The sequence below is a fragment of the Brienomyrus brachyistius genome, chromosome 12 (genome assembly GCF_023856365.1).
Source record: "Brienomyrus brachyistius isolate T26 chromosome 12, BBRACH_0.4, whole genome shotgun sequence".
Taxonomy (NCBI): Eukaryota; Metazoa; Chordata; class Actinopteri; order Osteoglossiformes; family Mormyridae; genus Brienomyrus; species Brienomyrus brachyistius.
Genome location: NC_064544.1, coordinates 15,817,543 through 15,842,656, shown reverse-complemented (window position 1 = coordinate 15,842,656; position 25,114 = coordinate 15,817,543). Strand labels below are relative to the sequence as shown.

General features: G+C 43.8%; 1 protein-coding gene across 1 annotated transcript; it reads right to left on the bottom strand.

The window, feature by feature from the left end:
• Positions 1–5,272: 5,272 nt before the first annotated feature.
• Positions 5,273–19,148, bottom strand: znf219 (zinc finger protein 219). Its single transcript, XM_048970226.1, has 5 exons — positions 19,012–19,148; positions 13,263–13,359; positions 10,956–13,014; positions 10,676–10,822; positions 5,273–10,165 (listed from the first exon to the last, which is right to left on the bottom strand). The coding sequence occupies exons 3-5, from the start codon at positions 13,009–13,011 to the stop codon at positions 9,063–9,065; spliced, it is 3,306 nt and encodes a 1,101-aa protein (XP_048826183.1). The 5' UTR covers positions 13,012–13,014; positions 13,263–13,359; positions 19,012–19,148; the 3' UTR covers positions 5,273–9,062.
• Between the last annotated feature and the right edge of the window lie 5,966 nt (positions 19,149–25,114).

Genomic DNA, 25,114 nt, shown 5'->3' with positions numbered 1-25,114 from the left:
ACCCTGTAGATGCTTTGTACAGAACGTAGGCATTCACCGCCACCAAGTCCAGCATGTTGTAAAACACAGCTACTGGCCACTTGCTTGTTGCTGCTCGTACTGAATACATGCGCGCCATTCTAAACACTGACGTGGAGAATTCCTCTCCCTGTGCAGTGTCCTTTGCCAATGGAGGAAGTTCACGGCAAACGTTATTCACCATGCCCAGTAAAGTGAAGCAGTCTGTGTGACAGTGACAGTGAGGTGAAGAAATTGTCCATTGTGACATTTCTCCCGTCATCCAGAAATGACTCCATCAGACTCATGACCACGTTCTCTGCCAGCCTTCACCAAGAACTGTGCTGAAAGTTTCACTCCAGGAGAACACATGAACATAGATGTACAGCTGTTCTCGACCAAGGTTCATTGTCCATGCAGTATATTTACATTTACATTTACAGGATTTGGCAGACGCCCTTAGCCAGAGCGACTTACATAAGTGCTTTGAGACTCTGCAATGAATTTCCGATGCTAGCTCAATAAGGACCCCAGCTACGAATACTATCTCTGAGAACGCCATTGAGTAGTGCAGAATTTTTATTTTATTTTATTTTTTTAAAACACACACCAGAAAAAGAGTCGAGTAAGAATATAGAAGTTCTACGTCAGGTATTTCTGAAAAAGAAAAGTTTTGAGTCGTCGCTTGAAGACATTCAAGGATTCAGCTGTTCGGACATCTAGGGGGAGTTCATTCCATCAATTAGGTGCCAGGACAGAGAAGAACCGAGATGCGTGTCTTCCTTGTGCCTTGAGGGGAGGTGGGACCAGTCGAGCAGTGCTGGAGGATCGGAGAGATCGTGGTGCAGAGCGGGGTGTGATGAGGTCCTTTAGGTAGGATGGTGCCAGAGAATTTTTGGCTTTGTATGCGAGCATCAGTGTTTTGAATCTGATGCGTGCAGCTACAGGAAGCCAGTGGAGGGAGCGCAGCAAAGGAGTGGTGTGGGAGAACTTGGGAAGGATGAAAACAAGACGAGCAGCTGCATTCTGAATCAGTTGGAGGGGACGGATGGCGCTCAGTGGTAAACCCGCTAGAAGCGAGTTGCAGTAGTCAAGGCGTGAGATGACGAGGGACTGGACGAGTATCTGGGTAGCCTGGGTGGAAAGAAATGGACGTATCCTCCTGATGTTAAAGAGGAGAAACCGACAAGAGCGAGAAAGACTGGTGATATGTGAGGAAAATGACAACCGATCATCTATGGTAACTCCAAGGTTTCTAGCAGAAACCGAAGGACGGATCAGGGAGTTGTCAAAGGAGATCGCAAGGTCCTGGAGGGGGGATGAGTCAGCCGGGATGTAAAGCAACTCAGTTTTACTAGTTTTGAGTTTTAGCTGGTGAGTGGTCATCCAAGATGAGATGTCTGCCAAGCATGTAGAGATCTTAGTGGAGACATGAGTGTCTGAGGGAGGGAAGGAGAGGATGAGTTGAGTGTCATCGGCATAGCAGTGGTAGGAGAAGCCATGTGAGGATATAACTTCGCCAAGAGATTTAGTGTAGAGGGAGAATAGGAGAGGGCCAAGAACCGAGCCCTGAGGGACACCGGTGGAAAGACAACGTGGAGTAGATGTGGATCCATTCCATGTCACTTGGTATATCGCATCCAAGCCGGACAAATTTGGGATCAAGTTCTGGATGGCCACGGATTTGGAGACCAAATACGTCTGCAACGTGTCCCCTAACTTGGGAAAGGACCCCAGTCACCAGAAAAGGGAGAGGCTGGCAGAGAACATGGTCATGAGTCTGATGGAGCCATTTCTGGATGACGGGAGAAATGTCACAACGGACAATTTCTTCACCTCACTGGCACTGTCACACAGACTGCTTCAGCGCAAAACAACACTACTGAGCACAGGGAATAAAGTTTGGTATGAACTTCCTCCAATTTCAAAGGACACTGCACAGCAAGAGGAATTCTCCGCGTCAGTGCTTAGAAGTGGCAGTGTCTCCTTGACAATTTATGCACCTAAAAAAACAAGATTGTGTGTGTTCTGAGTTCCTTGGACCAAGATGTGGCGATCTGTGAAGGCAGAAAGAGGAAACCCAACACGATAACAGACTATAACCACATGAAGGTATGTGAATGTGTGTATAATTTTACATCAGTGCTACAATGTTTTCTGATATGTACTATACAGGCCTATATAGAAAGAAGGTAGAAAAAAAGCAAATACACTCATGACTCTCTCTCTCTCTGCTGTTATAGTGTGGTGTAAATGTGTTGGACCAAATGGCGCGCATGTATTCCGTAAGAGCAGCAACATGCAGGTGGCCAGTAGCTGTATTTTACAACATGCTGGACCTGGTGGTGGCAAATTCCTACGTTCTGTACAAGGCATGTACAGGGTGGGAAGGCAAAAGAAGATTATTTTTGAGTCATCTAGCCAAGGAACTCCATTGCCAATTTATGCCACAAAAGGCTATGGGGACAGAGGAAGGCTGCTGCTGTGCCAGGACTTGTATGGACAACTCAGTGTCAGGTACAGGAGAACTGCAACAGAAACCGCAGCAGGTTTACCAGTGCAAAGTGTTACAAATTCACTTGCGCCAAATGCAGGGATGATGGTCACTGGGTCTGCAAACACTGCAAAGTTTGAAACACTCAATTCTTTTTATAAATAAAACAGACTTGTGCTTCCATATATTTTGTGAATGTGTGTCTTTCATATTTGCAGGTCAGTCAGCATGTGGGATATTTGGTATAGATATGGCAGACTTTTGTGAAGGTTTCCATGTCACACACAGAGGTTTAGCCTGCCTTGGATTTTAGCTGCTCTGAGTAAAAAAATGCAAATGTGCCAGGCCTCACAGGTAATGGGTGTGTTTGCACAACAAAAGCAGGAGGACAATGGCCCAAGAAACTCTCAGCAGGGATGCTAGTAGGTGTTAGGCCCAGGGAATTTACGCAAATTTGCGTAGATTTGGCAGTTCTAGTGTTAACAGCAGGCGGTACTGATAAGAGAACACCCAGGATCACCCAATCGATGACACACAGCAATTTAGTTTCAAAAAATATATTTTTATGTTTAGCCCTTCAAAATCTTTCTCACATGCCAATTAGAAGCTGTGTCTTAATGTATTGTTTATTTTCTATTTCTCTGGGGAGAAAGGGGGAAGCACCACCAATAATCTAAGAGCTGTAGACCTTTCTGTAATACAAAAGACTCTTAGGTTAACCTGCTTGGCATCATGCAGTTCAGGGTCACTTTTTTTTTTTTTTTTTTTTTTGGGGGGGGGGGGGGGGGGTGGGGGCTACTAGGAGTCCATACCCTGGATGCTGAAAACTCTTTACTTCTCTGCTGCTTCAGCTTCACTTTCAGCGCGCCCCTCCTGGGGAGAAATAAAAATGGGTCACTGATTTTAACGTTTGCACGTTTCGTGTTTTACCACAATCAGTGCATGATCCTTCCTGAGATCTAGCTGCAGCACAAGAAGAAACGGGGTAAAGGGCTTTCAGACCTGCTCGAATCTGAGCCATGCTCCCTTTTGTTGAGAGTCAACATTCAGGAGTCACATTTTTTTGGTGCAGTGAAGACCTCAGATTTTTTTTCCCCACCCTCTGAAACTGTCCTTATGATCTTTGTCTTTTTCGGGGACCTCTAGTGATCACAAAACATCCTTTGCAAATATTTGATGTAAGAAAATAGTCTGAGTTATTTGTCTAGGCTTCCCATGATCCACCTGTGCGCCAGAAAGAAAATCTTATAAACCAAATCAAAAGACTGGACTTAGAGTCTAAAAAGATGTAATCTTTGTTTTTGCTTCCTGTTATCAACACAGTGCTGTAATGTTTCGTATTGTTCAACAAATTCAGGGAGGAAATATTGTACTGCAGATGTTTCTTTCTGGTGACACAGCAGTTCAGCTCTTGACTGCACTTAACACAAGTTGTGTTAAGAGGTTAAAGGGTGTAAGAGGTTAAAGTTTCTTTGTATCCATGAAAAAAAGTCACACAAATCTTTGTACTTAGAACTGTAAAGAGGAACTTGAAAATGTATATAAAATCCAGAGGTGTTTTTTTTTTGTATATGACAAAAGATAACTTGAGAAGAGAATGAGTATTGTGACAGGCATTTGATGATGTTCATAGGATTTAATTGTTTAATTACAGTCAGTAAAAACTGATCCGTGTTTCTCCTTTAAACGATACCTGTATTTTCACTGAGGTTCCAGTCATATGTTTGCTTTTACTTCTCATATTAACTGGTCTTTGCTTAAGATGTTCTACACTTCTCATGTTTAAAACACGTGTGGTTTATTTAGTAAACAAACTTTATTACTCAGGTTTTCCTGGAGTCTTTTTTTTTCCAGCAAAACAAACGGAATTCAGTGTAAGCTCTGGTTAAGTACACCACGAATTCGTTTGAAACGAAAAACACAAGAAACTATGCCGATTTTTTCTCATAATTATTTTGACTATATCGGTTAACAAATCAATATCAAACAATTTTGCAAAGACAGTTTTGTTCTGCATGTAATAATCTAATGGAGGAACTAATACTGTTTTATATTCCGGTGTATTGGTATCATTGTTACATATGCAAAACGCTGTTAATCAGGGAATAAGGGCAAATCAGGTCTGAAAAGCATAAGGGCAATAAAACCCATGATTCAATGCATTCTGGGTTTGTCCATTTGTTAGCTTGTTTCAGTTTGTGTGAAGTGCATGGAATTAACGGTCTTAAGTACTGAGAATATATAAAGACCACTAGATGTCATCATAATGCCTCATGTTCCATGTTGAGACGCAAGCAATAATAGTTGATGTAAATGTGAATGATTATTTTCTTTAACAAATCTGGAATCTCCACAGCTGGTAGAAAATTTCACAGTGATCACGAATGCCTGAATCCATCAGTCTTCCAACTGCTTCTTATTTTGGTTATGGTCACGGAGAAGCTTGGAGCCACAAGGTTGGAGTACAGCCTACACAAGATGCTACCATGCACCAAGCCAGCATGCAAGCCTATAAAAGTATTTGCACATGGAACTTTGCATGTTGTGTAACAGTAAAAAGCCAGTGCAGTGTTCCTATTTTGTATGCATTTTGATCTGTCCATTCATATTGAATCGATAACAAATAACATAGCTGATAATCACAGGGCCTTAAGTGCAATGACAGTAAACACACTGCCAAGGTGTGTCTAACTGAAGTTTATTCAGCTGAGAGGAAGTAAAATTCGAGTGTTCCCACGTGGTGAGGTCGTCCCGGAACAGAAACAGAAAACACAGCCGGCAAACTTTTAAAAACTCTTTAATGGTTTCACCTCTAATGTTTTCTGTCCACGTTTTCATATTAGTCACTACATGTTAGATTAGCTCCCTCACTGCAATGGCAGTCAACTACACGAGACCCCAAACCCACCTGGCAGCCCACCCTTCTCACTGCAGTTACCAGCACACATACAAACACAGAGCCCACGGGGCAACGAGCCGCCTCTACGTGTGCCTTAAAATGTCATAACCTTCTTGAAAAAGTAATACGTTAATACATGTTGATGCACAAAGCAATAAGTCAATGACATTGTTAACTTATAAATGACTGGTTATTTTCATATGTAATTCTATAATATACACATGAAATGACAACACGTAATATAACATATACGTCACATAAATCCTTTGTGATTATTACCAACTTTTTCAGGAAGAATATCGTCAGGCACAGTAGCAGAGCTGCTGGGTTTGTGGTCTCAGTAAAACACATTGTTACTAGTGCTATCTGTACAACATTCATCAGACACGGTTGTTTTTCATTATACCAAAAATAATAATAATAATAATAATTATAAGAAGAGCAGTACAGCATGGATCCCCCATCTCATCAACATCATTTTAAAAAGTCACATTTGAACATAAACTTAAACAAAGGCCTCAATACCAGTTAGTTTACATCACCTTCTTATGGTCTTTGAAACAGAGAAGAGCACAGGGGTTCACTAACACCCCAGCATGACAACATTAAAAACAGATTCCTGGATTCCTGCCACACAGATACACAGATATGTGCTGCATTTGTCTGTGAAGAAGATTTATTTTAGCTAAAATAGAAAGCAAAAAGACTGCTGTCAACAGAATGAGCGAAGGACAATGAACGAATCAGGATTTGAGCATTTGAGCGGGATTAAATCACTAAAAATGGGTGGCAGAGTGGAATTTAGGCATTGGCAGTGAGAAGAGAAATGATTAGGTATCAGAAATGAACTGAAAGAGACTAAGTGCTTTTGGTGAGCTCACAGGATACACCAGGAAGTGCTCGAAACAGAAGGCACGATGGCATCGAATCTAAGGACCGACGCTCTGACTGTAAACTCATAAGGTGCTCTAATAACAAAGGAATAAAACGCACAGACTGACGCAATAAAGCCACAACAAGAATCACTGGTCCTCTTCTTATCAAGGAAAAAAAGACACAAGAACTCAAATCCTACCCTCAGGATAATCACACAGTAATCCAATCCAATGGATAGAGTTCACAAATCTCAACAATTTTTAGAGACATTTACATGCTCTGAGAAGTCAGCCCTATTACTAGTGTAGGTAGGAGACACTTGAGGATTTAACAACGGACTGAACCAAAGGGAAGCTTTTTGAACTGAGGGTACCGCAATTAATACTTTTACCTTAAGAAAAGGCAACAGAGATTAAGGGTCAAACCCAAATGCTCCAGTGTGCTGGAATTGCACATTTTATACAAAAAATAAATGTCTGCCTGTGGCAGTGGAGCCCCCCCCCCACCTGCATCATGAGAAGATGAAGATACAGGACCATGGGTCACAGTTCAAGCTGTAGCTCGACAGGTTCAACAAGAAAAAAAGCTACTTCATTTAATATATTTATATATATTTATATAAAATGTTTGGTTGTCCTTAACTGGAAAAAAAAACTATTTAGGGAAAAAGTACCCCTCACACAGTGATCTGCATACATTTAATTCCAGTTTTTTTGTAACTGTTATAATTATTATTATTACTAATATTAATACTCTTTACCTTTATTTTTTTGTTCTTTTTTGTCTTATAAAAGCTACACATTTTCTACTGGGTTTTCTATTTGTTAGTGTTTTATAACTTGTTTAACTTAAAAAAAAAACAAAACTACTGATCTAAAAGAAGTAGTATTCCGATTTGCTTCTGCTTATTTTTGCTCCGCATCTATTCTTATCTTTAGATGGGTGTTTTTCTTTTTTCTTTTTTCTTGGGGAGGGGGGAGAGGGGGTGAGTTATGAACAGCGAGTCCAAGCCCATTGCTTGGTTTCCGTCTCCCTGCACGGTGAACCTGTAGCACCTTCTCTTCCCTGTTCAAATGCGCCTTCATCTCAGGAAAAACAGAATCTGGACTGATGTCAACAGTGCCGTTTTCTTAATAAACCTATAGCCTCTGTTAGAATAACATTTCACAAACAATACTGGCACTTTTGTAATACACATGGAAATATGCCCTCTGTTTTCATTTTATCTCATACCATTTTTTTCCTAAAGGCGCCAGCATTATGTACAGTAGTTAGACTGAATGACGCCAGTACCATCTAATTTATGTATAATAACCCTCTTCTTTACACTTCTGCAGTTTCTCTTTCTATCCATAAATCAGATCAATGACCGTCTTCATACCACGTTACTAGGCACTAATGTTGTTCTTAAGAAACACACGGTTCTCGAAATCACACTTGGAATACATCAAAGCCAGATGGAAATGGGACAACTGGGTCACGTGCAAGTGAAAAGCGTGTCTGCAACTTAAGGTAAACGAGCGAGTTTCGGGCATCCGGCTGCGTGGCTCTGCACCATTGTCTTGGTTTGGGATCACAGGCATAAAATAGGGGGCGTCTTTGCCATGAGGATGTAAGTCGTTCTCACAGAAACGACCGATCGCTCATCGCTTAATGAGTGTGGACAGGCATCATGCACGCTTGCAGTCAAGTGGCTTACAGTGGCAATAAAGGTGCCCGTCGTTTTCTGGGTGCCCTCTGAAATGCCAAAGGCAGCTTTGTGACTAATAGAACCAGTTCTAGATTGGCCCTATGGAATGTATTCACAGATAAATTCTTGCTTAGTTCCACAGGCAGGACTGCTTCTCCTGAGTTGGAGTGGTATGGTCCGTCTGAACTCACAGCACTCTAAGCTGTCCATGTTGGAAATACTGATATGGAAATGGAGAATACTTTTACGATAACAGTTGAAGCTCTACCTCAATGGCTGGCAAGACTTTTGAACAGAAGGCTGTTTCTGAGTCCATGTTCTTCTGCAGCACCAGTATGGGCACTCCAGCAGCAGACCTAATGCTCACTCTTCCAGCAAAGCATATTTTATTGTGTAAATTCATTTCTGTGAGAAAAAAAAATTGTCTCCCTGAGGAAAGACATATTCAGACCAAATTTATGTTTTTTTTTTTTTATTAAATTCATTTACCTTATACTGCTGAAGAAATTCTAACGGCTACTTTGACAGCAGTGACATTCATCTATTTGTAACTATTTACTCTAACACTACAATATCCTTCAGTTAAAGGGGCCTCTTCTATACCGCAAGTGCTATGTGAATCAGAATGATTGGTAAAACGATAAGAAACATCCGTTTAAATCTAGGAGGAAAAACTCAAGCCATGCAGCTTGTGCTTTTCTTCTGAGCCCATTTAGAGGAATCACATTTACCACCGTCCTGGAATTGATGGTTGATAATTTGTCAGGAACGGCCAATGGAATACTGGGATTGCAAGTGGTGAGAATGATGTCTTCACAAAGTGGAAGCTTTGGAATTGTACTAAGGCCAAACCTTTCTGTTTTGTCGTCTGAACTTCTTTTTTTTCACAAGATCAAAGCTGTCCATGCAGGACAAAGGAAAGGACATAGCTGATGATATTTCTATCATGAATTTTCGAGGATTCCCTCATACATAAAAAAAAACAGACAGTATGACTTGAAACTATGGCAACACCTTGTCATCCATATTCTTTCTTATTTCTTTTTTTACTTCTCTGCTTTCTCAACTCTCTCCCTATTGCCTCTCACAGCTTCTACTCTCTCGGGTTAATTGGCCTCACCCCTCTCTACCACGGGGGTGCTCTCCTCAAACCCTAAGGCTGGGGAATGGATTACTGTTCCCTCAGTCTTGGGGGAATCACCTAAACTACTGCTTTCTGCCTCCTTGTCTCCTTCCATCTCTTCCTCTTCTTCCTCCTCTTCTACTTCTTCCTCCTCGTCGTCGCACTCATACATGCTTCGGACAGTTGTAGAGTCAGGGTTAGTTTCAACGGTTGAGTTTGATTTCATCTTAGCTCTCGGTCCTTCCCGTAAGCAGCCATTAGGTCTCACTGCTGCACTACTGGCCCAGCCATCATTCCTCCAGGACTTCCAGAGGGCGACAGGGTCCGCCCCAGCATGAAGGGCTGGTTTTGCGACCTCTCTGTGGGTCCAGGTCTCCCCCATCAGGCTCCTCTTGCGTCGGGACTTGCTGGTGTGGTTGACTTGCAAGTGCATCGCCATCAGCTCTGCGGAGGAGGTGCGGAAGGGACAAAAGAGGCACTGGTTCAGGGTGACCGCCCCTCCATCGTCTTCAGAACCCTGACCTGGGGAGGGTCGACGGGAAAGGTCCAAAGGCTCAAATCGCTCCAGTGGCCCTCTAGGCCTGCTGCCTTCCATCTGGCCGTTGGTGGGGACCATGCGGCTGGTGCTTGCTGGTTTACGGCGGGACACCTTCGGCAGCTTGCCATGGGGACCTTCCCCACCCCAGCTGCCCTCAGATCCCCCAAGGTAAAGTCCCCCCATGACCCCAGGAATGTAATGGAAGTCCTCCGCCTCCCTGTGCACTCCCTTACCGCCACTCCTTTGGGAACCCCTTCGCTCTCTGCGCTCTGATGGACCTGCATGCCACGGCTGACCGTGCTTGGGTGACTCCACCCTCCTAAAGGAGCTCTGGGAGGAGGTGGAGCAGCGTTGCTTGGAGCCGTGCTGACCATAGGGGCTCCCAGAGCCAGGTGTCAGGGGGGCATTTCGTGTTGGGGCTGCACTGGAGGCATTACTGCCACCTGAAGAGCTTCTCTGTTCCCGGTGATGCCTCTGTAGGTGGTATTTCAAGGAGCCGGACTGGGTCCCAGCATAATCACAGTGGGGACATTTGTATGGTCTCTCCCCTGTGAAGACCCAAACGTGGCTGATTCAGGTACTGTGCATGGCAGGAAACACCGAAACATTCAGCACTGGGCTAACGAACATGTAAGATAGCTTCATGGCTGCAAACTGTACAACTGTACTCATAACTAATGCCCACAATTCAGTCAACACCACATTTCCATTTAGTAATAACTAAATGTCCTAAATAAAAGTACATCAAATGAAAAATACAGTAAATAACTAAATAAACAAAACATTAATTACATTCAACCAGTCTGCATACAGCCATTAGCAGCATGCAATAATACATTACAGACACTAGATGGAAGCAGAATGCTTGATTTACTTACAGGATACCTTGCATTTTGAATATTTCATCACAGCACCATCTTTGTTATCATAATCATTACAATATTATTATCTAAATCATTGAAGGCCAAACCAAGGACCACATTAGTGGCCTGTTTTTTTTTTGCCTTGAAGGTAATAACGTCTACTGTTAGGTGTGGAATAGAAGGGGAGGCACTCACCAGTGTGCACTCGGAGATGCACTTTTAAGTGGTGGGAGGACCGGAAGGCTTTGCCACAGTAAGGACAGTCCTTCACCCCTGTACCTCTTACCCGCTCCTTGGGGCCTGCAGGCTGACCAGAGGAGATGCTCCTCAGACCATTCTCACCTGAAAAAGAGTCACACACACCAGCCCCAGGTTAAAGTCATAACGGCATGCAGGAGGAGGCTGAAAACAATCGGCTTTGAAAGAGATACAGAGGAAGGGATTGTAGGCGACATTACAGCAGTAATTCTGACACCTTGGAAGTGTGACATCATAGCGTGGAATCCTCCAGCGGCCACTGTACCCACAGCTGTTCCTGTTGCTTGCTGCTGGCTCCCTGGGGCCTTGGGGATGTCTGCCCTCCCCTCGCTGCCTCCCCTAGCTCCTCTTTCTCCACCGCTGCGCCTCTTCCCGCTGTCCTCCCTCTTTGGTGGCCTTTGCGTATGAACTCGGGCATGCGCCACAGCCTGCTGCAGGCTCCGGAAGAGCTTGCCACAGTCGGGGCATTCCCACGAAGCCCCCGGCGGCACTTCCCTGGACATGAGCCCCCCCAGGTAGGCCCGCACTTGCTCTGCCTCTCCGGCCACTGAGCTCCTGTGTTTGCGCTGCCTGGGTCTCTGCTGTTGCTGATGCTGTTGCTGGTGCTGATGCTGGTGCTGATGCTGTTGCTGTTGGGCAGCAGCCAGGCTGTGGGCCACCATATGCCACACAGCCGCCTGATCCCCCAATCCGCCTGCTCCCCCTCCCCCGCTGCTCATCTCCGCTACCTGCGCCACAGCCTGAAGCCTCTCCATGCAGCTGGCCGCACCGCCGTCACCCGGGAGCCCCAGGTATCCCAACAAGGAGACTTTAGCTGAACCTCCTGCCTCACTGCTCCCTGCTGCAGCCAGCTTCGCGAGGGCTTCCCTATCTACTCTCCCTCCTCCTCCCCCTGTTTCACCAGCACCTCCTGCTCCATGAGCCAGGAGTACACTTGAGTAAAGTGTCCCCAAAGCCTGGCCTCCAGCGGGGGTTTTGGTCTGGTCATCAGACACTGTGCTACTCAGGCCGGTTTTAAGCCCTAGTTTGTTGAGGTGCACCTTCATATGGTTCTTCAGGAACCAGGGTTCCTTGAAGCCACGTCCACAGACCTGGCATTTATGGTCGAGAGAGTCCTTGTGCTTCCGCATGTGGCCCTTGAGGAACCAGGACTGGGTGAAGCGCTGACCACAGGTCTCGCAGCAAAATGCAGGAGGCGGGGGTGGGGGCACAGCAGACACGGCAGGGGTCGCGTCGCTTTCAGCAGCCTCCACTGGGGACAAGGCTGGGTGGCTCTCCTGCAGGTGCGAAGCCAGATCCTCTTCTCTGCTGGCTGAGAACGGACACATGGTGCACTTGTAGGGGTTGTGGAGGATGCGGACGTGCCGCGACAGTTCAGACGCCGTACGAAACTTGCCCTTGCAGGCGTGGCACCGGAAGGCAACGGAGGCGGAAGAGCCAACATCATCTGTGGAAGCAGTGGTGACGGGGGCAGCTTCTTCCATGAGAGGTGGGGTCAACTGTGCGGTCTCACCAGCAGAGATGAGCGGACTAAGGGTAGACAGGGTCTCGCTGGTTCCTGGTGAGCTTACAGAGCACCCCCCCATAGGGCTCCGATTGGCTGGCTCTGGTGCTCGACTCTGATTGTGGTGCCCCTTCATGTGTACGGCAAGCGAGGCCCTACTGGAAGCCCGGAACCCACAGCACTGGCAGACGAAAGAGGCGCGCTCCCGTTCCAAGATGTGAGCACGAGCGTGCAGGGACAGGATGCTGTTGAATCGGAACCTTTTCCCGCACACCTTACAGGGGAACTTGAGCGCAGGCGATGTCACCTGTGTCCCTGCTCCGTCCCCCCCACTCCGTTCACCCTCCTCCCCACTTGGACGGCCGTTGTGGAAGAGCTGTAGGTCCAGCTCATCGCTGCAGCTGGGGTCCTGGGTAGAGGACAAGGCCAGCTCCAGAGCCCCGAATCCTGGGAGCGCTCCCCTCAGGGGAATGGGTTCCAGGTGCATGTCTGGAGGGCTGTTGTCTGGTGAAGGACTCTGTGCCTCCTGGTCTCCTGGGAACAGTGCAACTGCAGGGGTGGGGGAGGGGGGTGCAGAAATTTCCTTCTCTTCATTCTCATCTTCCTCTTCCTCCTCATTGTCTTCCTCGCAAGGAAAGGAGGAGATCTGAAAAGGTGGAGGAGAGCAATTGTGGAGGTCCAGAGGACTATGGTCCAAGGATGGAAGTGTGGGGGAAGTTGGGAGGGGCTCACAGGAGAGAGCCAGAACAGACTCTGGGGGTGAATCCATGCTCTGCAAGAGTGAGGAAGACAAAGTGTGAGAAAAGAGAGACAGATGACAGAAAATCCATATAAGTTTCATAGGATACTATTTCGTTAGTTTGTGTGTATCTGCTCATATCACACAGTGCCAAAGAATTCATCGCATCATTACATTACTTCATTCATTGCATCTTTCTTACACTTACAACCAGGAGTAACTCTGTCAGCTTCAAACATGTTGAGAGATTTTACTATGAGGGAGCGTGTGGGTGATCTCACCAGCAGTGCTTGTGTGCCATACTTTAGTTGCTCTACTGGGTGTGGAAAAGCTGTTACAGTGCTTGGTCCAGTTCCTCAGACCACCTCCAACACAGTTCTGTAAATTTCAACACATAATCGTCATCATCATCATTATACTTTCATCACCTGTGTCACTGCAGTCACCATTATTCATCACCGTCATCATTATTCATCATGGATTTAGAATGATCAGCATCATAGCTCCTAACAGCACCATCCTAGTAGCCACTGTGCCTCCATTTCAGAGCAGATAGCGAGCTGCTTGAAACTTATACAATCTCTGCTGGCCTATAGGAACAGGGCAGAGCAGGACACGGTCTGTCCCAAACAGGATGGGCGCCAGATGTTTTTACTTCCCCACACACCCTTCCTGTTCACATACAAGAGCGCGCCCCGAGACAGTTCACGCCAAGCGCACCGGGTCCCTGACGCAGCAAGTACACAACTACAGGCCGCAAACATAAGACAGAGACGAGGCAGAAATAAAATCGTCACACAGAAACCTGCAAAGTTCAGTTCACACGGAGAGACTTGTCCCTGAACTTGGCTTAATCATGTGCATCTGTACTGCTAAGTGTGACATCACGGCACAAGCTGTGACAGTGGACTAACGAGGCGAGAGTGACCAATACGTAACGACTGTTCCTGTTCTAATGACTCCTTTATAAAATAATCATTGCCATATTTCAGCTGGTGCGACAGAGATTGGCGCTCTCGCTCGGCAGCTGAGAATGTCACGTACACATACGCACAGACACAAGCGGCGCATTAACTGCACGTACGGCACCCACGTTTCAGCACACGCAAAGCATGCACACAAATTAAGTCAGGTGGGTTTTAGAGAATCTGTCCCCTGGATGATGTCATGCTGTGTAGGTAAAAGTTTATAATCACCAGAAGAGGGCTCATGCCAATGTACCCATATTGAGCTGGGCAGATCGCAGTGACACTGTAATACTGCGCTCTAACATTTTGGCATAATCATGACTCTTGAGGATCGACAGTATCAATCACACACTCTCATTCTGTCTCCCTTGCCTCCATTTTTTGCTCGCTCAATCTGCTGTTATTGTTCCATCTTTTCGCCCAAAGTTGCTCTCCTTCTGTTTTTCTGATTCACACTCTTCCCATCCCCCTCTCATTCTCTCGCTCGCTCCCCCCTCCATTATTCACTCATTCTCTTTCATTCTCTCTCTCCCTCTCCCCGCTGACTGCAGTGCCAGTTGGCCTCGTGCCAGGGAATGCTGATATCAGCTGGTAGATTGGGCCTGCCAACATGGCGAGGAAGAGAGAGAAAAAGACAGGAAGAGGGGCGAACGAGGAAGGATAAACAGGGGCAGAAGAGAGAAGACGGGATCAATTATGCACACCACAAAAATGGTGAAGAGATGGAGATTCAGTTGAGACGTGATTAACTCGAATCACATCCTCCGAGAGTAAGAATGATAAGAAACAGCACATGCAACTGAAAATAGATGGGTGTGGACTAAGATTTTCCTAATAAGAAGAATTGTGTTGCTTATGCGATATGGGTCCACTTGCCATACTGCTCCTGTACACATCAATGTGCCTTTTCTGGTTTGCTATGCCTCTTGGGCCTGCACCTACTTGATGCGGTACAGCCATATTCTTGTTTACTGTCTTGCCAATGACATTGTTAGAATTTCTTTCTTATTATCATACTGCTGAGGTACTGTTCGTTGCCAAATACAGCTTCTAAAAATGCTCAAGATGGGAATCCGAAGCAAAGAGAAGGTGCCAGACAGGGAGGGGGGTTGAATGAGAGAGGAGGAGACCCAACCAGATACAATGCATCTGTCTGTGTATACCGAAAGACAGGGAGAGTGATCCTACACACGCGATCATATGTAACGCAGTCATACGAATGACTGTGCTGCTTGTTTTGTGATTTTGTCGCAGTGCTTGAGTGGGGGTACAGACCACGCCATGTCCAGGATTGTATTTGCACCTGTATGTGTGTCGGGGAGTTACTGTGGATTTGTGTGCATCAGTAGCTTTGTGTCAGATGTGTAATTAGGAGATGTGCACATGCTTACAGTCAGCGTGTGGGTGTGTGTGTAACTTTACGGCGGGTGCGTAACCACACACATATGCCCATGCCACGTGCATGTGTGACAGAGACAGTGGAGGCAGAGAGCATGAGGGAGTGTGTGTGTGGGTTTATGGTGGGGTCTAATTCGAGGCTTGTGGTTTTCTGTCATGGCCGCACAGCGGACTTCCACACAGACGGATTTCATTTCCTGTACTTCACCTTTCCCTGAACCCTCTCTCTCTTTCTCCTCTTCTCTTTTCTGCTTGTGCTCCGTTTAATCTCACCCTGTCCCTTTCCCTTCCTTCTTCCCAAGGCGATGCTCTGCTGCACCAGGATGGTCCCATATCTTAAAAAAGTGTTTGTATTGTTTCGAATTCGGGAACTGCTACTTTTAAAATATTCCTCAAACGTGTTTTAACGTTTCAAACTTTACGGCTGGATTATTCCCTGACCACCTGCTGCCACTGGCAGGGCCCTGATCAAAACTAGTCTGAAAGGTGCCAACTTGTATCACCATGAAGTAAATGAAATGGGTTAGTAGTTACTTAGAGTAAAAGATAATATAAATATTGCTTAATATAAATGTGCAAGCAGCATTGATGTACAAAACATTTCTGTTGCTTGGTGCGCACTGTAATTCCAATGCAAATTACTAAGTATAGATTCCGGACGCCCATCAGAAGTTCTTCCCATTGCATTGCCCGATATTCTTGGAAATATACATCCTAAAGATCTTATATGTAAATACAAATGAAAGAATACTTCAGCACCTTCCTGGAAGGTGAAATTGTAGACTTCAGGCAACAGTTCAACTTATGTTATGTTGCATGTCAAAATGCCAGTCCTGCACTTTTTCAAGTGTAATAGTAACAGTAATGGTACAGGTAGGAAACCACACCCTACCTGTTTCCAAAACCCCAGAAACACACCTGACTTTAACGTCTCCTTCAACCCCTGAGCAGTGCTATCCTCCATCATTGCACATGCCATACACCATGTGGCAAAACCCATGCAAATTTACAATGAATCAAGCATTGCTTCAATAGACTTCTCTCATAACTTCACTGCATCAGAACTCTTTGGTTTTTGCACCAATCAAAATCATTTCATTTGGTTTTTTTGTATAAAAATTATTGGCAATTACATTATTGTATTAATAAAATTATTACTAATGTGAAGAGATGTATTGTTTGTCTGTTACTCTTGCTTGATACAACAAAATTGTCTCGATTTAATCTTTCTGTAAGGTGTATTTATTTAGGTATTTGGTAAGGTTGATTTTGGGATTTTTAAAAATGTATTCATATAGTATCATTTCTTACCTTTGGTCTTTTATGCGATATATCATGCGTTTTGAACAAGATAAAACTTAAATACAGACAGAAATAGACAGACAGACAATCAGATAGATAGACAGACAGACAGACAGATAGATAGATAGATAGATAGATAGATAGATAGATAGATAGATAGATAGATAGATAGATAGATAGATAGATAGCCGAGCCCCGCCCCCTTGCACGCGACTGCTACTCCACTTTCATCCGTCACTTGGGACAAAACAGGTTTAAATAGTTTTTTTATATCTATATTTATATAAAAGATATTACATTTACAAAGTTAGAGACCGAAGCAGTTTGTTAAAACTAAAAAAATAACCTTTCTTTCATCATCCACCTGTGTGCTGTGTGTACTTCTTTTTTAAGTAAATAACATTGTATATAAAAGTACCCTAAATCATGAAGTAGTGAAGTGAAAAACGCTGTGTAAATTGAAATGCAAGACGTGTGTGCTTAGAAAAGTTGCGTTATTTACGATTTTATATGTTATGGGAGTGTCTCCAGGCTACACAGATGACATGTCTGTTTCTTATCTCGAGAGGAATTTCCTCCGCGGGTGCCTGATGTGCGTCAATAACGTGCAACCATTTTCAATCCCTTTCTCTCCCTCTCTTCGCGGCCATCTCAATTAAAAAAAAGGCACATTATTGAAATAAATAACTACCAAAATCACTTACAACACACTTTCATTTGCAGACACTCAGAAAACCGCTTAAACCGGATCGTTGTCCCTTTTTAACTCGTTTAATTAATTTCGCCATATATTAATTGTAACGTTGTACGGTTAAAGCTGCTATTACGAACATAATATATTTTTTCAGTTAAATAGCTAGCGTTGTAGCCTAAATTATAGTTCGACAGGCATATTTTACCCTTCTGGGTTTCTTTATATATTGTAAGAGAAAGATTAGTAGGGGACGACACGAGTATGGGAAGTGAGAAAAAGTGCCATCATGGATTTCATTTTGAATGTCTGACAATCTCTCCGCCCTCTCAAAACTGCAATGTTCCGTTCGTATTTTCTCCCCTTAGACAACAACAGAAAATCGAACTAAACAACCCACTCAACACACTGTTTCTCCGTTATGTGGTTTAAAAACTGCTACAATTGCAAACTCGTCACTTTTAGTGAAAGGGACTTAACCTAGAAAGATGTTCTACAGCTCAGAAGAGGTGACGTTAGGACATGCAGACCAGTAGTAATAGTAGTAATTACAGCAGCAAGAAGTAGTAGCAATAATGTGATAATGGCTGTTTACGACCCAAGTTAGCGGAGACTACCTGGTCTAGTAGCAGGCTACGTCTCAGCTGAAGAGAAATCTATTTAACGCCGTCTTGACACGTTTCTAACAAAAGAACCAGCTTGTCAACTACACTGTTTTACTCGCGCTTTGGGTGGCACTACTAAAAATCGCAATATATATATTACCTCGGTGTTTATATTTTTGGAATAGTGTCACTGAAAAATGACGACGAAACATTACCTCGATAACCCATCTATACATATAAATATATATATATTTCCTGAAAGTTGTTAAATATACCAACGAGCAAGAACGACTAAATTTTAAGACATACAAAATACACACTCCCACATGCGAATATATATATATATATATATATATATATATATATATATATATATATATATATATATATATATATATATATATATAACAACTGTAGGCACTGTAACTTCGTTCCAAGTACTTTTACTGTAAGTTACTCTTTTAAAATAAGTATGAGTCCCGCATATGTTCGCCTATTCACTTTCACACACTTTTCTTGCACTTCATATTTAGCCGTGTTCGGCTTCAGTTTATTAAAAGCTTTATGCGTTTTTGCCGGTATCAGTAGTATTTCAGGCCCACGTATTAGTGCAACTATGCAGCCTAATCTCGCCTTTACTATATATAGTCGGACCAAAAGACACGCGCACATACACGGGGCTGAATACATACAAACAAAAGTGCACAATTGAACAGCAGTACATGTATGCGGAGCATTAATATATGACCCGCCAATCAATGCGATCACCCGCTCGCTACTGCAACACATGAAAAAGAAGGGTAGGAAAAAGAGATACAGCAAAGATGTATCATTATAACAACTATGAGATATTTTATCCGATTCGGAAAAAGTCGTCGTCAGATATTTGTTGTTTGAAACTGTAACAATAATATCTATGAAATATAATTTGGTTTATGTTTTGCCGGAACGTGAAAACACTGCAGTTCAGTATAATCACGTATAAATGCATATGAGTGTATGTATTTATCAGTTTTATCTAATTTAAAATATTTTTTGTGATGAAAGTAAGGCTCAATGTACTTACGGGAGAGGCGGCGAGGAGATTAATGACACGACACGTCATGATTACGTTTCACTTGAATTAAATACATTACGAGTTGGGAAAAAAATGGAAATCGGGGTTGTTGTATACAAGCATACGCCGCTTCCCCCTCCCTCACTCTCTCTTTCCTCCTCCCCTTCTCGCTCGCACGTCTCTCTCTCGCATTTTTTCAAAGATCCCTTTATTGTGCAGTCGTGAGTGAGTGAATGAGAGAGAGAGATGAGAGAGTAAGAGGGGAACGATGTAGGTTGCAAATGTAATTATAATCCGCGAAGCACCATTTTAGGACATTCCTACATGTAGAGCTACTATCACTGTCTTCAATCACTGACGGACACCGCTCAGACACTGCCGTGGACGCTGCTGTCGAAAGAAATTATGTAGTTTTTCTATTCGAAGTTAGACAAAACTGTCACTTTCTATGTGGTTTCATAACGTGTTCTGATAAACGAGGCCGGAAGCGCACGGTTTCAGACTTTGAGATGCAAGTTGTTAGAACTTCTGGGGTGTACCTTATTTGAAAACATCCGTTTTGGTGAAACAAAGCAAAAAGGCACAGGCGCTAACTGTGAAAAGTTGTTGGCAAACATTAAAGAAAATCATTTAAGTTTATTTCTAATTTAATACTTTCCAGTGGGCTATTACTTTTCCAAACTGCAAAAAGGCGCCTAACAATATTGCAAACATATAGCGCCTAGATTGCAAGCATAGGGCGTCTTAGCAGTACTGATAAACTGATTTTCTGGTAGATTTATCATTCATAAAATCCGAATGAACCTATTGGAGATATCCCACATTATGGGACGAAATTCCTCGCACTTCTGGGTAGGTTGGGACCTAATATTCAGCTTCAGGACCAATGGCAAGCTTCAAATTTGGCTGCACATACATTTGCAAGTCTTCACCCTACTGTTTGTGTTTGTGGTTTTCGTCATCAGTTAGCCATCAGTCCGCGTGCAACTGGCTAGGTTTTACTGTCATTGAGGCGTCTGTTTTCATGGTTTTTTTTGCCATGTGCTCTTGGTGGATCTCATGTGTGGCGTTAAATGGGTTTAAGGTTTCAAACGTCCCTGCTATATAGCCCAGGTGATGTGAAAATCCATCTGCATAATAGCTTCCGTAACACATTGCTACACCACTAATGTTATGTAAGTTCCATAGTTCAATTCAATGATGATTTTATATTCACCGTTAAGGTCATATCTAGTCTCTGAAATGCAGTATTCATTATATGGATTACTAATATTGTAGTGCAATACATACAAGAAGATTTTTTTAAAGGACTTTAAATATTTCAATTAAAGTTAGGATCCCCTCTATTTTTCTATTTTAGCTTAATTTATGGGTAATCTTGCAATATTTTCATTTAAGCAGTAATGACCTCATTGGGGTCAGTTCAGTTGAATCCCATCTATATATTGACCTGAGTAGTGTCGGCTAATAGTGGTAATTGGTTTAAAGACTAAAGGGGACATAAACACTCCATTAGAACCCCAGAAAAACACCTAGCTGAACCAGTTGGGCTGGGATTTTTAATTGGACACTCGCCCTTTGGTAACACTGGTATTCTGAACTTTCAATCCACCGCACTGAAGGAACGGAGCAATTCTTCCGATTGAAGAGAAACTAAACCAAAGGCATGAGCAAGACCCAAACTGGATTTCTGGTGCGAGATCGCAGAGCAGCTAGTGCCAAAATGAAAATGAAGCAACACGAGGCCCCCTGAACACTGGGTGTGGCTCTGAGAACAGCAGAATGTAGATTAGAAGAATATACACCTGGGGGCGGAGGGGGGCGGGGTGGAGAGAACCTAACATCTGTGGTCCTTGTAAGGGTGGGACTGGACCACACGCTTGGTCAACCGGAAACAAACCCAGAGATGCAATCACTTGGTTCTGAATCCGAGTCTCTGCTATATCCCATTAAGAAACAGGATGATTTGCACATGCGTTTGAGTGTTTATCTAGACCAATGGTTTTATTCCTGCTTGTATTTGATTCACGTCAGTGTACAGTATGTAATGTTTGAATATACGTTTAATATATATTTGTGTTTCCATAGGGCAGGGTGTTTTATGTATATATGTGAGTGTGCATATGATCACACATGTTATGGTAAAAATGCCCCTCACTTCTCACCCGCCCCGACAGCTCAATTGTTTTCTCAGCCGCAGCACAAATGCACCAATTAATATGCAGAGAGTGACAAACAAAAACCAGAGAGAGACGAGATGGAGGAGAGGGAGAGAGGGGTAGAGAGTGAGAGAGAATGGAGGAAAGGGAGAAAGAGAGAGAATGGAAGATTGAGGGAGAGAGAAGGAGGGAAAGCCAAACCCGAAGAGGGGAATGGAAGAGAGTGATAGACTAGGGATAAGGATGAAAGGGGCAATGCGATGGATGAAATCTGATCGTGGTAACAAAGGGGAGTGAGACAGGAGGGAGAGATCAATATGTACATATTTAGAGGGAGATGGGGGACATCGATACAGAGTGATGGAACAGAGGGGGGAAGACTGAAGAGCAGGATGCTGAGTGGGGGAGAGGGGGGAGAGGGCCATAGGGGGAGAGAAAAGATGCTGCTTATTCGTGCTGTAATCTCCAAAATCACAATACAGTCACACTACAGCAGCACATGCCAAAGCGTGTGAGGATGTGGGCGCGTGCATGTTTGATTGCATTTTTTGTTTTTATGGTCATGTCTGTCTACAGATGTAATTGTGCTTGTGCACAATTACAGAGGTTCTGGCCGTTTTACTGCGGTGTCGATCCACGGATGTTCGAATACGTATTAATGTTCGTGTTGGAGGTGTGCTGGCAAACTCAGCACATAGGTATACGTTGGCAGATGAATTACTACTACACACGAGGTTACAACGTCTCCTCACTAAGTTTGCATGCAATAGAATCATTCATCCCCACAGTGTAGTGCTTTAGTATTTTGTCAATTAATATATACTGTTGTACCTTTTCCAACCATGTATCTGTGCCCAGTTTGTGTATATATTACATCCTCTTCTCAGTACAGTGTCAGTGCTCTGCAATGTCAGGTGTTTATACGGCTTCCTGACTCTAAATATGGTGTAAATGAATTGCAGAGTACATAATACAGAAGCTCACTTCCTTAGTAAAATGTTATTTGAGGTTAAGACACGCCGGCACCCAGACATTATAGTCAATGTCTAGTTAACAGAAATAGCTTATTTTCCCTCTCTTTCTGTATTATCTATAGCACCCATTCTCCCCCCAACTCCCCCCCCCTCCCCACACACACACACACACACACACGCCAATATGATGTAAAAAGCTAATCGCATGCAAATGTCTGTTGTCCCGGTAACCAGTCCCGAAAAATCCCTTTGATGTTTCACCCGTCTCATTCTCTCCACGTTCTCTTTGTTCTCCACATTCCCTCTGCTTTGTCAACATCCCCCTTACCCCTCTCTCTCCCCATCTACCCCCTCTCTCCTCCTTTCTCCTTCTCTGTCTGCCCCTCTCTCCCTCCCTCTGATTGCTCTGTCCTCCTTCTCTCCCCCCACTCCTCCCCTCTCTGTGCCTCTCAGTCTGATCCTTTTCTCTCTCATTTTTCCCCCTCTTGCTGTCCTGTCACTCTTTCGTGCCTCTTTTCCTCCTTTCTCACTGACTTTCCCCCCATTTTCTTTCCACCCCATTTTTCTATTGACACCCTCTTTCGTTATTACTTTCCCTTCGTCTGACTGTTTGATCTTTCTACTCACAAGCGAGTCTTTCCTGTCTCATGGGTTTTCCGGAAACAATCACATTCTGAGGAATCTCTTACAATAAACACATATGTATGTCCTATTGGTAAAGCTGTTAAATGTTTATGAACATTGTCGATGCCTGTGTCTAATTCCCCGTGCTTTGTGGGACAGGCTTTAGATCACACCACATGCTGATTGGACACCACACAGTCACTGAAGAGAATGCATGGATCTTTTAACATTTCCAAATTCCTAGATTGTGGATTAGGCAGAAAGTGGTCAATGCGCATATTGAGGAGCTGGAATTAACAGCGACAAGGAGAACCTGAGGATCAGGCTCTTGGCAGACCGTGGTCCAGAGAGCTTTCTGCTACTATTTACTAAGACCCAACTGCTCGTTCCACTTATTGTTTACTCACGGGGTAAAGAAATTCCAGGTCTCAAGAGCCGCAGTTCTAGGTGTTTCAGAGTATGATTTGTTTAGGGTTCAGCTAGAATTTGAAACATCAGGTTATGCGATATCAATATAATTATTTAAAGGAACTAAGAGCTTTAATGAAACTTTATTGTCAGTCTAACTTTCCTGAATTTGAGACATTGACTGAATTAGAGGACCAGCACTGTTACAGTGGTGCACAGCTCTGGTGGGTGACATGTGTTGATATGTCTTTTTCCGAGGTTTCAGGCCAGTACTGGAAAGAACGCTGCTGCAGAGTCTCATGAGATACAGGTTAAGTGCATGTGGCTGGTAGTGCAGCACCTGAAAGCACAGTGGGGTTAGAAAATAGAAATGGACCAGCAAACCTCTCCCATGAATATAAGTGCCTGGCCACAGAATCAGCAATTTTTTTGGGACAAGAATTAAGCAGTCAAGACATGACACCTTTTATGCACTCTATGCAATTTGAAATTGACCATAGCGTAGGGATTAAAACACAGAGTATCTATGTAACAGAGTACACACCTGCTTATCTTTCTTAAGTAGCTAAGGATTACCTGTCAGAAAAACGACAAAGTATCTCATCTTTACTGTACAGTGGCTTAAAGTATTCTGGGATGTTGAATTACACAGTAAATGCAAGCATATACCAAAGATTTATTTTAAAAAAGTATTCACATTGAAAAAATGATATCTGGCAGGGACAGCTTTGGCCACCCTTACTAAGTCTTCTTGAAATCATCTCTTCTAACTTCCAATTATGAATCGTCCAACTTTCTGATCTTCTTCAACATCGTGAAATACCTTCTCAGTATTTCGCGTCACCTCATTAACACATGATAGTTAAGGGCTCTTCACTGTCGTACAGTGTCTCTCACGTTATGATCTCTGTCTTTCTAAACAGCTGTAGGCCAGACAGAGGTGTCCCATTCCATCTGGCTTCTTGTCTGATTTTGGCCACGTCTGGGAATGCACATTCTACTTCTTTACGACAGACGAACCTGACCTCATAAGGACATTCAGACTTCAGAGTGCCTGTTAATGCTTTCAGTCTTCTGATTTGAAATTCTCTGTCTACACACATACAGGTGTTTTTACATGACATTAAGAGAAGCCCTATTGTTGCTCGGCATGCAGAAGCACCCAGATTAGGTCTTGGTTTGCTATATTATCTTTATACATCTAATCTTGTAGTGTACAATGTTTGTATCCATTGATATGATATTGCTTAATTTGCTAAAATTGTACTGACCGAGGGTGGTGAAGTGACTCGGTGGGTCGACCCATTGCCTCACACTTTCAGTTTTGGAGGTTTGAATCCCAGCACCACATGGTGTGTGCAGAGTCTGCATGTCCTCCCTGTTTTTGTGTTGGTTGTAGGCCTTGCAGACCCAAGGAATCCCAATCAGGCTGGCAGGTGTCTTTAAAAAACGAAAACAATCACCCACAGAATTGTATTGTGTGTATGTGCCCTATGATGGACATCTCATCCTGGGTGTACAGGGGTGTAGGGACAGAACTCGCAGGGCAGGCGACTGCCTGGGGCCCCCGAGCTGGGCCGATTACATAGTACATTTCGCCGACAAATCTGCTTTATTTGTGCACTCTGTTTTTCACAATAAAGTAAAAAAGGAAAAATTTAAACTTCACATTAAAATAATGGTCATACTGTAAATTTTACCATGCCAGGTGGGGGGCGTTGGAGGGCCCCATGGAGTTTTTTGCCTAGGGCCCCCAGTGTCCCTAGAATGACCTCTGATGCTGAACCCCCAGTCCTGTCTGAAATAAAATGCTTCCTGCCATCTCATATTTATACATAGTTATGTATTGTACATTTTAAGCTATGGAAGCCTGACGTAAATCCTTTAAACTGTAAATAATATTTTTACAGCATGCAGGATAGCAGAATGTATTTGTTGTACAGTTAG